Below are 17776 nucleotides of genomic sequence, written 5' to 3'. Positions count from 1 at the left end.
CCTTGGTTTTCTTTCTTACGTTTCCTGATAGCCAGTCTCAACAGAGAGTAACATGGGAGAGTTCCATCTGTGGTACCCAAAAAGAGTGTAAGTTAGGAGCTGAGCTTGAGCTTTACTGCTCGTGCCTGCAGCCTTGTAAGCATGAGCTACCTGCATAGCCAGCTGTGGTGGAAGTCTGGAGGAAGGAGAAATGAAGGTGAATGAATCTGAGCAAGCTATTGGTGAAAGGTGGCACTGCAGCTGCTCCAGTTCTCGTGGTTAGCCCCTGTGCTACCTGTGTGATGCAGAGTCCTAGAGAGCTCACTGAGAGCTTTCCATTTCTCCCTTCTTGCTGCTTATTTTTTTCTTATGTTTGCCTCTATGCTGACTTGTCTGTAGGTGAAGGGTTGGGTTGAGCGACTAATGAAGACACTGAGAGATCCATCTTTGCCTCTGCTGGAGCTGCAGGACATCATGACCAGTGTTTCTGGACGCATCCCACCCAACGTGGAGAAGTCCATCAAGAAGGAGATGGCCCAGTATGCCAGCAACATCACATCAGTCCTTTGCCAGTTTCCCAGCCAACAGGTGATCAACCACACTTGTATAAAGGGATCAAAACTGGTTTGTGTTGGTGTAAAGAGAGAAAATTCTTTTAAGTTAACTGGAGATCAGATGGACTTAAGGATGCATTTGAATGTAGAATCTTTGTGATGAAAGATACTGATTGTATCACTTAAGCTTATTTGCTGACTTTTCCTGTGCTGAAGGCTGTGTGTTCTCTGCTCACTGTAGCTTTAAAGAGGCTAGCTTAAGAATTAGGAAGAGTTTAATCATAGAATGGCCTTGTGGGCATTTATTTACTTGCTTTTTGGCTGGTACGTGTGCTACACTGCCGTTTCTAGTGTCAGTATAACCTTAAAAAGGAATGAGTGAAACTAAGAAGGCCTGGTCAAGGAGATGTTGGAAGATGATTTCCTTATTATGCAATGTCATGCTTCGATTTTTGTATCGTCGTTATCTTCCTACGTAGTTTGAGGCTCTGGCCTTTTCTGGAGTCTGCTAAAGCTCTGGTCTGGTTTGTCTGGAAGTTGTCACTAGTTGTCAGCCAGATTGTCTCACCTCTGTTCAGGAGCTGTCATGAGACTCACTCTGTTTCAGATTGCCAATATCTTGGATAGCCATGCAGCCACCTTGAACCGCAAATCAGAGCGTGAGGTCTTTTTCATGAACACTCAGAGCATCGTGCAGCTTGTACAGAGGTGAGCTGTTTTCAGGGGTGATCCCTAATTATTTCCTTTCCCTTCTTTTTCCTCTCCTTTTTTCCCAGTTTCCCTTTTCTACTTGAAAGACCTGAGCCTGTTTGTCTTAAATCAAGCTTGAGCACTGGGTTTGATCTGTTTGTTTCCACAGGTACCGGAGTGGTATTCGGGGCCACATGAAGGCAGTGGTAATGGATTTGCTCCGTCAGTATCTGAAGGTGGAGACTCAGTTTCAGCATGGTGAGTCTCTCTCAAGTGTTTGATTTCTGAAAAACCCACATTTGATTCCAGCAGCTCGCCATTTACCCTCCTCAAGGAAGACAAATCCAAGAGGCTGAGCCACTTGGATTTTCTTTCAAAGGTCTCTCAGATTTCTTTTTCTTTTTCTTTTTTTGTAGAGGAAAATACCTGCTGTGAAATAACACAGAGGTGTTTTCAGCATTCGTAGGAGCAAACCTCAAACCCTCAGCTTGACTCACAATTGAAATAAGTGTATTGCATTACTGTGTCCATGCACAAGGTGGCAATGATGCACTGGCTGATGTTGAGGCTCTAGTTCTCACAGGTAGTTAGATTCAGTTAGATTCTGTTACACTTTTTTGTCCTGCCCCTATTCCTACAGTAATGTTACTGTAGATTCACTTCCACTTCAATTTGCTGGTGGTAGAGGATGGTGCAAGTCTTTTTTCTGTTCTTATTCTGTTCTTTTGAACTACTCGCAGGGGAGGAATTTGTTTTTTTGGCTGTTTTAATAAGAATGGGATGCTTTAAATTTTCTGTTGAGGGCAGATGTGTTGGGAGGAATGCTTTCATCCCAGAGCTGGTTGTGTAGATCATGCAAAACATGTGAAAAATGTATGTGGGGAAAAAAAAAATAGGCACATCTAGTCTCGTGTTCCATGTCAGAGTTTGGAGGCTGAAAAAATGTGCATTTCTGATCGCAGGTCACTACGACAAGTGTGTCTTTGCCCTTCGGGAGGAGAATAAAAGCGACATGAATGCTGTATTGAACTACATCTTCTCACATGCTCAGGTCACCAAGAAGAACCTGCTTGTCACAATGCTCATTGTAAGTTGTCTATTTATTCTCTAGAAATTTGCCTCTCCTTGTGACTGTATGTTTCATGCTTTGAAAGGTACTGAATTGACACCTCTCATCCTTAAAGATGCTAACTTTCTAGCTTCTGAAGCAGCAGCAGCAGCAATGTGGAATTTCTTCCAGTTCTCTTCTTGGTGAATGGCATTAGCCTGTATTGACATTCAAGAGTGGATTCACTTTCTCTTGATGAGCCATGTTTGATCTCATAGGCTGTCTTACCTTCTTCCTGGCTCTAGGCTCAGTGTCTCGTGGCAGATCTGCTGCAGTGTGTTCTGACCAGCTGCACTCTGGGCTGTGTGGTAGGATCTGGCTGGGACCCATCATCTCAGCACAAAGCTGGTCACTCCAGGCAAGGTGTCTCACCCTTGGGATGCTGTGTGTGGCTGTCCAGAGGGCTTGGGAAGGGATGGTGAGTCTCCTGGACACAGATTCTAGCTTAGAAACGCACAGAAATCCTTATGCTGGAATCATCATCCGTGTTCTCACTGGCTTGTGAAAATCTCTGTTTTTATTAACCTCCACTGCTCTCTAATGGGTAACCCCCCCGTTAAATTACATTTGCAGGGAAAATAAACAGGAAGCCAGCAATTGAGTCCTGCTTCTCTTTTTATGTTTCCTAAAAAGCCTCAGAAAATCCTTCCTCCACTTTAAGGCTTTGAAGCAGAGTGAATATCCACATTCCTCAGGGCAGGATGAATTCAGCTACAGCGTGATTTCCAGCACAGACTAGAGTTAGGTGTACTGCTTGTTAAGAGGCTAATTACAACATTACCCCCCCCTCCAATCCCCTCCTGCTCTTTTTTCCTTTTTAAAATAATAAAACGTGGTCTGTTACAGTGAAAAGTATTTCCAAAGTAGCCATCCACAAAATTACTCTCAAAAGCATAGAAAGGGTCATAATTGTCCTGGTCAGAGGCTGGGTTTCTTGAATTCTAATTTGTAAGATATAAGGAGCCTGGCATTCTTTCTTTCTGGCTTTCCTTTTTTCCTTTTTTTTCCCTTTCCTTTTTGGTGTGTGGTGTGATTGTAAGTAACGCTTGCCTTAAGAATCTCATTATTTGAACACGGAGCCATATTTCCTCTGAGAATTCTGGAGTAGCTTTGAGCCGGGGCTGTTCATTTCTCAAGTAATCATGCTGGCGTGATGGAGAGAGAAAATGGCAGCTGTTCGCAGCTCAGGCCTTCAATTTTCTTCAGAGTCCAGTCACTCAAGTGTGTAATTACACGGGGGTGCCGGGGAGGCGTTAAGGCCTTGTCAGAGAGCTGGTTTGAGGCTTTGCTCACTGCCTTTGCCAATCAGTGCAGGCAAAAGCCAGCTACCTGCTTTATTTTGTTGTTGTCATCCTGATTATTTCTTGCTAAAATAGGACTGGAACTTTTTGTCTAGATGTTCACCTCCATGCAAGCCATGTCTTAGAGATGGAGTCTTGCTGTGTCTTCGGGTTGGTAGGCACAATGTCTGAGGGAGCGAGGAGCTTGCTGGGAGCCAGGAAGAGCAGAAGATGAAAAACCACCTGAGCTTTCCTTTGTCTTTTGTGCGTGCTCTTTCTTCTCAGCGCTGTCAGATATTTCATCTCAGCTAAAGGCCAGCATCCCAGTTTGAAGCATACTGGGGAGACCTTCCTGCACGCGGCAGGGGCACAGCTGAGGTACCTCTGTGTGGGCTCTGCTGGGCCCTCACGTGGGCGATGTGATGGGGACTGCTCACATCAGGTGGGTGTCAGAGGCTTAAGAAGGGCAGCATACCTCTGAGCACCGAGCTGTCTATGGCAAAGCGAGGAACTGCTCTGCTGAATTACAGTTCACTCTGTTAACTGAGAGACCATCATTCGTCTCCCCTCTGCTTCACATTACTCCTCATGTCTGAGGGCCCCCTGGCACATCTGGTAATGGTGGCGGAGGCTGTGGTGTTCTCTGGGTTGCCAGGCCATTTGTGCGCGATGGTGAAGCTGTCCTCCAAGGGCAGATGTCGTGTCAGAACACCTTGATGCTATGTTGCTGTTATTGATGTATCCCTAGGAATCCATTATTAACAAGAGGCTCTGAGGATGGTTTTAGTAATGGTGTTATGCTGCCATCATTCACCTTTTTAGCTAGCAGGCGTTTAAGGCAGGATGGGAACTACTCCATCTTTCATGTATTTGATGAAATATAGTGCGATTCGAAGCTGTGTATTCATTTTATGTACTTAACTGACTGCTGTATGCACATCCTAGCTGTAACTGGGCCACAGCGCCCGTGTTTGATGCTGTGCTGCTGTCCTGAGTCCTGCTGGGATTTTGTTGCCTTGAGCTGCAATGTAGCAGCACCCAGGCATTCAGACCTCAACTACAACGAAGGCAGCTCTGAAATTATTTGCTGTGCTTTCACACGTTGGTCTGTAGTGATGAGATTCACAGAACTTTCTTTGGAAATAGTCACTGCAGTGTTTGCTGGCCCTGGATGCCAACTCATGAGTTGTTCACATCGATCACTTTAAAAACCAAAACCTTAATTTGATCTTTGTCCCTGAGAGGTGTATGGCATCGTTCCTGGGGATGGCATCACGCTGGCGTGGGCTCAGAACTGTGTGAGGAGGCTGGCTAGTTAGCTGTAGCATTGCACCTGGCATATGCTGTTATTTATTATTTGGTTTGTGGAACTTGTATTATTTTGATTGTTGTTTTTTTTCCTTTGATAAACCTGCCAGGGAAATTAACCTATAGCACAAAGGTTTTTCTTTTCATATATTTTTTTAATATATGTGAACTTACTGAAAGTCTAATACTTCCACCCTTGATGGCATAGAGTTACAGAGTAATTCAGAGACCTCTGTGGCCAGCATCAGAGAACATTTGTGTGTACACATGTCGTGTTTAAGCCCCTTGGTGGGAGGAAGGAGGATGGTTTTCTCCAGTTCTGATGTTTTCAGCTCTCTCTGTTTGCAGGACCAGCTCTGTGGCCGTGACCCCACCCTGACAGACGAGCTGATCAATATTCTGACGGAGCTGACGCAGCTCAGCAAGACAACCAATGCCAAGGTGGCACTGCGGGCACGGCAGGTGAGGAGCGCTCCTGCAGCTGGGCTCAGCCTCCAATCGCATCAGTGGGTTCCCAGCCACTGCATTTTAAGTTAGGACCACGTTCCTCTGTCTCTGTTCCTCCAGAAGTGTTATCTGACCTAAAAAGGAATGACTGATTTGTGTGTTAAGGGAAGACAAAATCCATGGTCACTGTGGTTTCTTCTGGCTTTGTGAACCTGCCAAGCACAGGCTGCCTGGAACAGGCAGGGTTTGCTGTCTGGGTTCAGCAGCTGCCCTACAAAAGTGAATCATTTGGGGCAGAGAACAGTGAGAGAAATTTACATGAGAATCAGATGTTCCTGAGGAATTATTGTTATTGCAATGAATATGTTGCTGCTTTCTTTTTTTTTTTTTTTTTTTTAAATATAGTTTTTTCTAGCTTTTGAATTACTCTTGTTAATTTAATTTGAAAATAATTGGAAAAACTTTAGTCATATCCAAGAGTACAGGTAGTAATTTGGATGTCAGAACATCCACCTGTACATGATTGTGAGCTTCCTCGTTAGCAGTGAGTGTGTAGCCAGGGAGGAGTGTGAGGGCATAATCACTTCACACCAGGGCTGACCCCACAGTCTGATCACTCCTCTCACTCCACAGTCCCAATCTCCATTCTAAAAGTCTTCAGCAGGGAAGCTGACACTATGGGGATCTCTCCTTTTATTTCAGTGCTTGACTGTGGAAAATGAATGTGGTGTTTGAAGCTGCTCAGTGACCTTATGTTTCCTTCAGGATTGTGTTTGTGTCCTTGAACCATTCAGAGTTATTGAACCTCTCAGCAGCATGCTGGGGATAGTGCTGCAGTCCTTGTGGATGTCTTTATGTTGCTCCTTCACTTCATTTTCCCCTGCAAGCTGCTTCCCCTTCCCATCTCCGTACCCTTCATGTTGGGCATTTAATACTTGGCACCAGCAGCTCTGCCTGCTCTGCTCAGAAGCTGTGCGAGGCGGACTCCAGCGCTGGCCTCCCCACAGCTGCTGCCTGCCAGATCTGCTTTCCAATTAACAGCCGGTCAGGCAATCCCCAGGACTAACAGCTCTGCAGTGCTAAATCACATGCACTGATGGAACTTGATTGAAGCCGTTCCTTTTCTCCGTGGGGAATTGCCAATAATACAAACCGAGCGGATACACAAATGAGGCTGGGGAGGGGAGGGAGTTTGCAGCATCACCCAGGTGCCACCGAATTCACAGGAGAAGCCTTTTCTTGGATGGAGCAGAATATTGCTGCCTTGGAGTTACGGCCTGCTGCCTGTGGCCCGGCAGAGCTCCCCTCACCCACACGCTTTGTGTTTGCTGTTTGCCAGGTTCTCATTGCTTCCCATTTGCCGTCCTACGAGCTGCGTCACAACCAGGTGGAGTCCATCTTCCTGTCTGCCATTGACATGTATGGACACCAGTTCTGCATTGAGAACCTGCAGGTATCTGCCAAACTCTTCTTGGTTCCCTGCTCCCTTCTCGCTGAGCTTCAGGTTGCTGCTTTAAAACTCATGTGTGGTCCCAAGTTCCTCGTGGCTTTGAGTTGTATCAGCCTGGTTCCTGACTTCCCCTCTTTATGTTTCCATTACTACGCTGATACCATGTAGTATGAAAACATCCTAGTCCTCATGGAATGGCAGGAGAAGCAAGCAAATAGAGCTAGTCAGTAACCAACCAGGGTTGGTTGATTGGTTGTTTTTTTTTTTTGGAGGGGGTAGGGGTTGTTTTTTTTTTTTTTTTTTTTTTTTTTTTTGTTTGTTTGTTTTTTGGCCAAATCATGTTTGCGAGACAGGCAGTGCTATTTTATCTTCTTCATGTCATCTCTTCTAGAAACTCATTTTGTCAGAGACATCCATCTTTGATGTGCTACCCAACTTTTTCTACCACAGTAACCAGGTGGTGAGAATGGCAGCTTTAGAGGTAAGTTTTTGCCCACGGGAAAAAAACAAGTACTTATAATTTTAAATTAATTTTTAATCAGTGTTACCCTGCAGGGTTGGGAGCTGTAGGTTGTGTGGGATTTGGCGTGGTTGGAGTCTGGCATTTAACAGCATTAACATTCATAGTTGGTTGGAATTTCAGATGCAAATTATCTTCTCTGCTTGAAGAAGACTCGCATGGTTGAAGGGATGGAAGGTGAAGCTGCTGTCAGAGAATGTGGTCGGCCCACCTTATAACTTGTGGCTGCTTGCCACCAGAGCGGCCTTTCTCAAATAACGATATTTTAATCCTTCTAGTTGAATTAGGTCTTTATATTCATCTGGAGGTAACTCGTGTTTTTATGATCTCTCTTGATCTGTCCTTAGTCTTTTTCCTCCTTCTGCCTCCTTAGCACAGTCAGCTGACGGGGTTTCTCTTTAACCAGGTGTACGTTCGCAGGGCGTACATTGCCTACGAGCTGAACAGCGTCCAGCACCGCCAGCTGAAGGACAACACCTGCGTGGTGGAGTTCCAGTTCATGCTGCCCACCTCCCACCCAAACAGGTCAGATCATGCATTCAGTGCCTTTGGAGTCGGGGATCTGTGAGGGATTTGCTATCTTGGCACAGAAATCTCACGGTAGAACTCGTAGAGAAAAGGATGATCCCAGGGCATCAAATAAGCGCACATTTCTTAGGATAAAACCCTACGTTACCCAGTTCTTTCTATTAAATTATTTAAATTCTCAAGAGCTATGGGCAGTAGTTCCAGCAATTTGGATTCATTTAAATATGTTGCAGTCTTCATATGTGTTCCAGTTTTTAGTTCAGCTTGTGTAGTAACTTTCCTCTACAGAATCGGTTCTGGCAGAATCTTGAGCTTTCTGAAAGATGCAGGTCCAGGCAGAAAGAACAGCTGGGCTCTTTCCTCTTGCTGCATTGCTCCCTCGCCAGCTTTTTGTAACTCTTTGTGGTTGGTTGTGCTTTTAAACCTGGCTTTATTGACGTGGTTACACCTTTTATGGCATAAGGACGAGCAGCCTTTGTTTGTTTGAGGAGATGTGGATGTGTTTTATGCGGAAGCATTCGAGTTTTGAAATACTTTGGTTTTCAGTCAGTATTTTTCAGAACGTATTTCTCACAATGACTGAATCTTACAGTTGCAACCAAAAGCACCAACCGTACCCTGCTGTGCCCTGTGGAGGAGTCACGTCTTCTCGTGTGTGCAGAGGGTATTTTAAGAAAAGCTTTGATTTTTTTTTCAGAACTTCTCCAGCATCTGTCAGGCCAGTTGGTCCCAGAGTCTTCCTCATGAGGTGCTTGGGGCAGAATGTGGTTCTGTCCCGGGCTGCAGTGTGCTGGAGCCGAGGCGCAGTGCTGCTCCGTGGCCGCCGGGTGCCGCTGTTGATCTGTGCTGGGTGGCAGTGTGGTACAGGTGCTATTTTCCTCCTTTGTTTCCAAGCATCTTTTTCCTTATTTTATTTTTGGTAGAGCTGGGCAATGGGGTCCAGTCTCGCTTCATTGAGAATCCATCAGTACATTTTATGAAATGGTTTTCAGAATCTGGTTTGCTAGAAATGAATGGCTGTCCTCAACAAGCAGCGCAAAACACTCGTGATACAAATGGGACAAGCATTTGGTCTCATCTGTTTCCTACATCTCTAGAATGTTTGTAAATAATTGCATACTATTTTTGGTACTTCTTTACAATACTCCTCCCTTGCAGCCCCTCGTTCTCTATTTCCTCTCTTTGCTAGTCTGTCACCTCTGCTTGCGGGTTGCGTGGGCTGCCCATACTGCCCACTGTGCTGGTACTGAGTGCTAGCATAGTTGGACAAGGTCAGCTGGGAGATGAGAACTGTTACCTGCCTGGGGAACAGCTTCTTTGTCCTGAAATCTCCTCTCCTCTTTATTGTGAATTTGCTGGAGCAATGTTCTGAAGCTGTATGCTGCTTTTCAACAGTCAGCACGCGGATGGTTGAGTGGAAATGCATTGCATTCCTTGTGCAGAGGCAAGCAGGCTTTGGGGACAAATTCACTGCTGGCACAGGCAGGTTCTGTTCCTTCGAGTGCACCTCCATCTGTTGGTGCTGAATTTTGCTCCTGTTGCTTAATGCAGCTGTTTGCAGTGCATACCGCCTTGTGCAGCTATTGTGTGGCTGAAGTGCAACAGATAACAGGGTATGGATACCTGGGGAATTAAATTAGCTCAGAATGTACAGATCTAAGCTACCCCGTTGAGGCAGGCCTTATGGTAATCCTGGGACACGCAGCAATGAAATCTCCAAACTCTCTGCCACTGCCTTGCTTAAGTCTTCTTCGTTGTTTTTGATCATGTTCTGAGACCCTCATATGTTCTTCTCTATCTTCTTTAGCATGGACAGATGGAATAAGGGGCAAATCCCAAGGCCAAAGTATCCCAGCTGAGTAAATGTCCCTGAGACGCTGCAGGGTTGGGTCCTGCTCAAGCAGAAATGGGTACCTGAGGGCCCAAAGGCAGCATTCTGTTTTGGAGCTGTTCTTTTGCGATGCAACACATCTTCTAACATGTGATCAGATAATTGTAAACCCTGGGCCCTTTTTTGACTGATTTCTGTGAACAATTTAATGGAGAAAATCTTTACGCAGAGAAAATTGCAGACTGATAGGGCTGTGGGATACTTAAATTCTTTGCCATTAGTACTTACCCTTATATAACTTCACTTAATTGCAACTGAAACAATCCCACCCGCTACTTCTGGTGGTCACAGGAGGCACTCAGACTCTGTATTTGTGGCCACTGAATGATTGCCATCAGCTGCCCCCAGTAAAACTTTGCGTGGAAACAGGAAAGAAAAACTGTTAATTCTGAATATCAAAATCATGGAAATGCAACCCGCTCCTGGTGGGTTTTGTGGGTAGAAGCTGAAGGAAGGAATTATTTGTTTAAATTAATAGAAAACATCCTGTTGTAAGAATCCCCACTGATCTTAATTGCAAGGGCAAAGCGTAGGGAGAAAAACTTATAATTGAAACCATAGAGGGCTGTATAGATCAAGCCCAGCGTTCCTCCTTGCCCAGTGCAAGCCAGACGAGGAGCACGGTGCAACCATCTGGTGCCTTTTGCAGTAAATGGAGCCTCCCAGCCCTCTCCAAGTAAAGAGCATTGCAGTAATTGGATCTGGAGGAAGCAATCCAAGGGCACCTCCGGGATGCAGCAGGGTACTGCAAGCCTGTGTGCAGAGCCCTGGTGTTGGGATCACCTGCCTCCTTCTGTTGTCTCCAGTCCTGGTGAGAAAGCCTGTGAGATTGAAATAAGCCCTGATCTGAGCTGCTCTCTGCCTCCCTTTTGTTCAGTCTGCCCTGCTGAGGTGGCAGACTGGTGGGATATTGCCTGCTGTTCAGAGGTTTGGTTTCCTTTGTAAGAATGGCGAGCTGGGTGACGGGCACTGAGAGGCCTTTCTTAGGTGTTCAGCACGGGAAGCAGCGCTCCCCTGTTCTTGGCTTAAAAACTCCTGTTCAAAGAAACGTTGTGTATTTGGTATAAGAAGAGAAAGAGGGAAATACAGTGTTTTTTCAACGGGGCTTTTGTCCCCTGTGCCACACAGGTGGCCTTGAAATGTCGTGGAGAATCTCAAACCTGGACGAGATCGGGTGGTGGAAGCGATGGAAGGTTTTAGTGGTGCAGGTTTGCTCTGGGTACATTCCAAGCCACCAAGGACTTTAAGATTTGACAATTGTCTTACTTAGCTTTAAAGCAAGTTTTATTTGGCAGCTCAAACGGACTGCTAACTCTGATTGTGTTTGGAGTTGAGAATGCACGCAACTCACAAACGTGCATCCAAGCAGATGCCTTAGGTTTGTCTGAATCCCTTCCTGGAACTGCATTCTGTTGTCCTTGATGCTTCTGAGAGTGGAACTTGGGTCCTGTCGTTGGTTGTCTTGTATTTCCAAGCGTCTCAGCATCAATGTCTCAACTATCTTGTGCCTGTTTTTGCCCAGTATCTCTTTTTTGTGCTTGTGGATGTTTGTTGGCACCTTCCTTGGACTTTGGTGTTGCTGATTTCAAAGCTTAAGAGCGATGCATGTTTCTTGGAGCTGTCTCTTGATGTTTTGTCATCTATGGAGTACTTTGGTTGTTCTTTTTGTCAGCCTCTTCCTTAGCTTACAGGTTGAAACCATTTTGAAAGCTGAAAGCCAAATTTTACATTGATGTTTCCAAACAGTGGTTTTTATAGAAGAATCAAGGGCCCAAACTGGCATACAGATAGAGCAGAGCTTTAAGTTCCTTCCCACTAGCCTGCCTCATCATTTTACAATGGCACAGTCAGGAGATCTGAATTTCTAACAAAGTGAACATGTTTCCTGTGGCCTGAAATAGCTGTTAGAACAGCCTCTTGTTTCAGCCATTGGATTCCTTGTGTGGAAAGAGCTGCTCTGCTGCGGGCCGAGCGCAGCCCAAAATGTGCCGTCAGCAGCCTGAGGTCCCCTCCGTGCTGCAGGAGAGCGGCTGCTGCCGGGAGGGAGGGGGGAATGATTCCAGGACACCTGTAAATCCCGGCAGCCTCGTGCTGAGGGTTTGATGTTAATTAGACAGCAGGCAGCAGTAATGGGTTGCAGTTCCCTTGGCTTGGCTGTTTCAGAAAGGGCGAAATCTTCCAGCGGAGGAAAGAACGGGCTGTTGAAGGGGCAGCAAACTGAATGGAACGATGATAATTTTATGCAAATTGGACTTCAGTAGCAGATTCAGCTTGGCTGAATCACAGAGGGAGCAGAAGAATAAGGGAAGAAAGAGGGAGAGGAAAAACCCAATCAAAATGTATGGTTTGAGGCATGTTTCACAGCCTTCTGTTTAGATTCTTCTACAGAAATGAAGAAACATAAGAGGAGTGCCACTGGTCACAGCCAGTGGAATTGCTCTTTCTCCTGTGTTACTGCTGTTAATAACTACAAGTGGGTTATTCAGCCAACCTCTGCTGATTCTGCTTTGCTGCCTGATTTCAAAAGCTTTGCCCCACGCCGGCACCTCCATCACAGCTTGCTGCAACCCGCGGCGCTTCGCACGCACGGCCAGAGCTGCCGGGGGTGGGGGAAGGAATGGAAATTCACCCAGAAGGTGCAGGAAGGACCTGGGGGGATTTTCCTTTGCTTGAGCAGGAGGAGTAATTGCGACATGAGGCCGTGCGGTGCTGCTTGCATGGGGCTGGGGCACACTGCTGTGGGATCAGCCCCCCGGGTGGGGGGTACTTGGTGAACGTCAGGGTGAGGGGTGGTGGGAGGGCTCCTGGTCGTGGCCAGCCGCATGGCAGCGGCGCTGTGCCAGAGCTGTGCTCCTGCTGGTTCCCCTGCAAGCTTTGCAGCCTTGTTCGTGGAGCTGCGGAGGCGCGATGCCTTTCAGTCACACCTCGCCCCAGGGCCCGCCTGTGCTGCACGCATCAGCCCTTGGCTCTCGGTGTGGGATGGTGACAGTGACAGCTGAGCTGGGATACAGGAGGGTTCCTGCAGCCGTGCCTGTGGTTATGGCACAGCCCTGCTGCTGCGCTCCGCTCCTTCTTGAGATCTGTTTTCCTGCTGTGATTCTTGCCAGAATCTCTCCACCTGCATTCCAAGTGGTCTGGGAGTGGTTCCCAGAGCAGGGCAGCAGGGTGCTCTCTTTGAGGCAGAAATGAGTGTTTGTTGCACTGTTTGGTTGGCTTTCTTCTTTCAGTTTTCTGAAAGCGTCCCAGGGAGCACTACGTGAGTGCACCGTGTGTAGGAGCTGCCTGTTCTCACCAGGCTGTTGTTTTCTTTCCATCTGAAGGAGATCACATGCAGCTTTCCCACCACTTAGCAAGACAGAAAAAAGGCACAAAACCCTGCATCCCTGTGTCCCTAGCAGCAGGCTCTCAGCAAACTGTCTGTCCCTCAGACTGCAAATGGAGTTATTTAAATTTAGTCATTAAGCAGCAGATAGGCATGTCTTCAGCCCAAGAAGTTTTGTTTTCTGCCCTATGGCTTAAGGAAGTCAGGGGAACTTCTGTGCCTCTGTCAGTAAAGCACTGAACGTACAGCCTCACAGTGAATCTGATTCTGATGTAACAAAATCTGTTTTGTGCATTGAGTTCACCGAGGGCTGTGACCATGGAAACATTGTGGTCGCTGATCACCAGGATTTCATGTCCAGCAGCCCAGGGCCTTGCCTGTGGCTAAAGGCATTAGGAAACTCTGTAGTTTGATCTTCCCCAGGTTTCTGTAGGGAGGGAAGGACAAATGGCCAGATCTGTGCTCCCTGAAGCTTTACTTTTGACCTTTCCACGTTGCTGATCTCTGCACAAGCCTCCTGGGCGCATGTGTGTTTTTCTGATTCAATCCTTGCTATTTTGAATGCCACGCTGCAGCCATTTCTGCATCTTGCATGGAGCCATTTGCCACCTTGTGCTCCTGTGAATGGATGGGCAAAGTGTGACCACTGCTGGGAAGCTGTGCACCTCAGCTCCATTAAGCTCGCAGCCATTGCTGAGTTGTGGTTTGCAAGCAGAAATGCGGGGAGTTGTGGGCTGATGTTATGAAAGAACCACTCAATTTTGCTGAAGTTGGTCTCAAGTTGTGTTTGTTCTTTTTGGTGTTCACGGCCTTGATGCTGCAAATGCCAAGTGTTCCGTGGTGTTTGTGTGCATTTGCTTTGTTCTCGCCCTGTGGGCTGCTGCTTACTGGGGAGGTTTGGCAATGAGGATTTGGCTTTTTTTTCTGAACCTGTTGCAGTCTCCCTATGGGACACAGTCACTCTTCTGCATCTGTGCTGCTGTTTGCTCTTCTGTCAGGTGGGGCTGACTCCCACTCTGACCTTTGAAGCTCCGTTGATGTTTGCACAGGGCTTGCAGCAGTGCCATGAGGTGCTGTAGGCATGCAGGGTGCCTTGCGAATGCAGCGTGCTTTCCTCATATGTGTTATTTGCATGTCATGTGCATGGTCTGTGTTTACTCCTGTGGCAGTCGTGGCAAGTCAGGTGGTGGGTGCCTCCTCAGGGTCAATGAAATTGAATTCTGCCTAATTTCTGCTGGACAAATTTGGGTTCGGTCAATTTAAAGGTGCCGCTGGTCTGCGGACCAGCCTGATGATAGTTTTTGATGATGGCTTTCACTAACCAATCTGTAACTAACTGTGGTTGTTTGATTACAGAGGGAACATCCCCACGCTAAACAGGTACGGTACTCATCATCTTTTAAAACTTGAACAGAAAGACTAGAAAGAAGTAGTCTAGTGCTCAATGTTCTAACATGTTTTGTTGTAGTGCCCTTCTCTTTGCTTCGGAAGCTCTCAAACGTAACTCTTCTCCCTCCCTTTTCCTCTCCCTTTGTCTAAAACATGTTTTCAGCTTTTCACCACCCTTTTCAAAAGCAGCTTTGCATGCAGCAGTCTCCACAGTTAAATCTGCTCGGTGGCTCGGTGCGCCCGCAGTGCGGAGCGCAGCTCCTGCGTGGGTCTCTCCTTTTGGAACGGGATCCCAGCTGGTCCCTCTGTGGGGTGGCACAGGGAGCAGGGCTTTGCCTCGGGCTCACAGCACACCTGTTGCCGCTCTGGTTTCTCGCAACTAGCTTAGAATTCGTTGAGGCTGTCTTACCTCCCTCGTGCCATAGATGAATCTACATCTCCAACAGCTGACAGCATGTTTTGTTGTGTTCTGGATGCTAATTTTTCCTCCCGTGTCTCAGTTGAAAAGTATTTCTCGTTTTAAATAATACATGAAAAATGTCTGCTGTCTCTTTGTTTAGTTACTGTTCTGTGATATGTTTTGTATTGGCTGTAAGAAATGTACACCAAGGCATGTCCTGAAACATTTTTCTCTTTCAAAACATGAATACTTATTATTTATTATTGCTTACATGCCTATTTAGGGAAAATAGTACAAACGGGCTCGAAAGTCTCATGGCTCTTAATCAGAGATAAATTACAGAAACATTGACTTTATACACGGAGAGCTATTAATCAAACTGATGATAGCTTAGAGTGGCTATTGGTGTTCTTAGGGCCGTGTCACAGTGGTTTTCTGTGGGAAGGACAGGGGAGTGAATGAAGCAGCAGTGTGAGCCATGCCCATCCGGCACCACGTGAGCGCTGGTGGGACAGCAGGAGGTGGACGTTGCTGTGGTGCTGTGCTGAATCAGTGCCCTCATTCCTGCCCTTACGGCACCACCTGGGGAGGACAGAACTTGACTTTGTTGATGTGTCCTAAGCCCCAAGGGGAGGGAAGGGAGGGCGGGCTGCCCTGAGCTGCAGGAGCCCATCTTGCAGGGAATGCAGCTGGGTCTGTAGTGTGCAGTACAGAAATGAGTGGTGTTCCCCTTTACTCCAGAGAAGGCAAAACCCCATTCTGCTTGCTGGAGAGGGGGTGTTTAGTTGGTTGGAGTATTTGTGTTGACATGCAAGGAGCTTCCTCTGCTAGTCTTGGCCATGACAACGTGGAGCTGTAACAACAACAAAAGCAAATCAGAAAAATAAACACAGAAGAAACAGATGACAAAAGCTCGCTGCCCAAATTAACATAAAAGCTCACTGCCCAAATGAACACCAGCAATTTCACAACAGTGTATGCTGCCACAGCTGTTGAACTATCTGAGAAGTCAGTGATACTTTAATGTGCACAGGACCATGCCTTCTCCAGGAAAGAATACTGACCTTTGCAGTGAGCAGTTTTGCCCTAAATAGAAGTCCTTTACTTGGTGCCTTCCTCTGAGCTTGTGTAAATCTGTCCTGGTGCCACTCACTGACATCAGGAATTGGCCCTGGATGAGTGCTGCACTCACTGTACAGGCAGGAGCAGAAGAGGAGTGGCTGCTATTCCACTTGTAAAGTAAAGGACCATATGGGGGGGAAAAATGTGTTCAGCTTTGCATAGTCATAGTTCACCTGTCACCTCACTTAACCCTAAGAAGTACTGGTTCTGAGGGCTTATAACATTGTTTCCTGACTCTGTGCCTGGGGAGGATGTCCAGGTAAGAGAATCAGTGGCAGCAGACACGTGCCACCATTGCAGGGCCCTAGGAAATGGCAGCACAGCAGCTCTGGCGTGCCGAGAACCCAGCAGTCCTGCAGTGTCACTCAGGATAAACAGCCATGCGTTGGGTGGTCGGAGCACGTGCGCACACACAGACGTTTGTCCTCAGGTGACCTTCTCTCCCTTGTCCCTACTGACTGTGCTGTTATTGCGTTGCCATTTAGAATGTCCTTCTCTTCCAACCTCAATCACTACGGGATGGTCCACGTAGCCAGTGTGAGTGATGTGCTGCTGGACAACTCGTTCACTCCGCCGTGCCAGCGGATGGGCGGAATGGTCTCCTTCCGCACGTTTGAGGATTTTGTCAGGTATGTGGGGAGGCTGATGGTTGTGTTCCTTGGTGGGCGCAAATGGGACTGTTTAGAAGCAGGCTCAAAGCGATCCTGAGCTTGTTTGTTCAGCTCTTGGGGTGTCTGTTGGGATCCTCTCATCTGCCTCCTTCAGCTAATGGAAATTTTCAGGCCGCTGCCAGAGCAGCGTGCGGCCAGAAGGAGCAGCATCCAGAACTGCTGCTGGCTGGAGATCGTCTGCTTCTGTGCTGATTTCCAGTGCTCCTGTACACAGGGGAGGGGATATTCTTTGTGCTTTCAGTGTTTCTGGACTAGACAAAAAAGACAGCAGAGCTCATAGCAGTCATGAGTGCCTGCGGCCATAGGATCTGTGACAAGTGCAGGAAGATGCAGGCTCTGCTCAGGTGGAAGGGTGGAGGAGATGCTGCCTCCTCATCTTTTGAGTCTCAGTCCTGCACATGGAAGCAGTCCTTTTCTCTCCTCTCCTCTTGGCAATGTGATTTGTGGATTTTAGGGCTGTATGCCTTCAGTGAGCTACAGCAGTGTGTTTATGACTAATACTTCTCTGGTGTATTTCAGAATCTTTGATGAAGTGATGAGTTGTTTCTGCGACTCTCCTCCCCAGAGCCCAACCTTCCCTGAAGCTGGCCATGCTTCCCTCTATGATGAAGACAAGGTACAGTAATTTTTCTCTCTGGAGGTTGCTCAGTTTGGAAATGGAAGACATGCAGAATGCTGCAGTGACTGCAGGCTAGATACCTTCCACTTGTTCCAGTGCTGGAAGCAGGAGTTAAGAGCTTTATGTATTTATGTATGTGTTTTGTTTGCTCTTTTCACAGCAGGTGAATAAAAGTAGGTGGCCATTTCCTGACTGTTCTAAAACCAGAGTTATGTCTTACTCTCCATGTAAATTCAGATTGTTGCTTTTAGCATCAGTAGAATTACTGGATCCATGGCAGTGTAACTGAGAGCTCAGACAGAGTAGGTTTCCACTTGCTTTACATTCTGACTGTTCTCTCTCTTTTGCCAGTTAGAACTCTTTTTATGAGAAAAAAGAGAGTTGGAGCCCTGACAGTTTTTGTACTGGCATGGAGAACAGGTGCAGAGGAAGCAGATGGTTTGTAATTCTTAGTGACAGAAGAACTGCTGTCCCTGGCACCACAGGTAGCTGCTCACT

At 47.0% G+C, this 17776-nt stretch overlaps 1 protein-coding gene across 3 annotated transcripts in view; it reads left to right on the top strand.

Moving 5' to 3' along the window:
• Positions 1-17776, top strand: part of ACACA (acetyl-CoA carboxylase alpha) — a gene marked incomplete at both ends in the record, with an annotated part of 96929 nt that overhangs the window by 25188 nt on the left and 53965 nt on the right. For 2 of the 3 annotated variants that reach the window (XM_079545010.1, XM_079545011.1), the window contains 11 exons: positions 379-567; positions 1141-1241; positions 1393-1481; positions 2186-2310; positions 5268-5381; positions 6706-6819; positions 7208-7297; positions 7743-7861; positions 14434-14457; positions 16474-16617; positions 17179-17275. In XM_079545010.1, coding sequence (XP_079401136.1) covers positions 379-567; positions 1141-1241; positions 1393-1481; positions 2186-2310; positions 5268-5381; positions 6706-6819; positions 7208-7297; positions 7743-7861; positions 14434-14457; positions 16474-16617; positions 17179-17275 — 1206 coding nt within the window. The remainder of the gene's footprint in view (positions 1-378; positions 568-1140; positions 1242-1392; positions 1482-2185; positions 2311-5267; positions 5382-6705; positions 6820-7207; positions 7298-7742; positions 7862-14433; positions 14458-16473; positions 16618-17178; positions 17276-17776) is intronic. The other variant, XM_079545009.1, reaches the window with a different exon arrangement.

This window comes from Tetrao urogallus, assembly GCF_951394365.1.
Source record: "Tetrao urogallus genome assembly, chromosome: 20".
NCBI lineage: Eukaryota > Metazoa > Chordata > Aves > Galliformes > Phasianidae > Tetrao > Tetrao urogallus.
The sequence above is the reverse complement of the archived record's forward strand: the minus strand, read 5'-3'. Positions and strand labels throughout refer to the sequence as shown.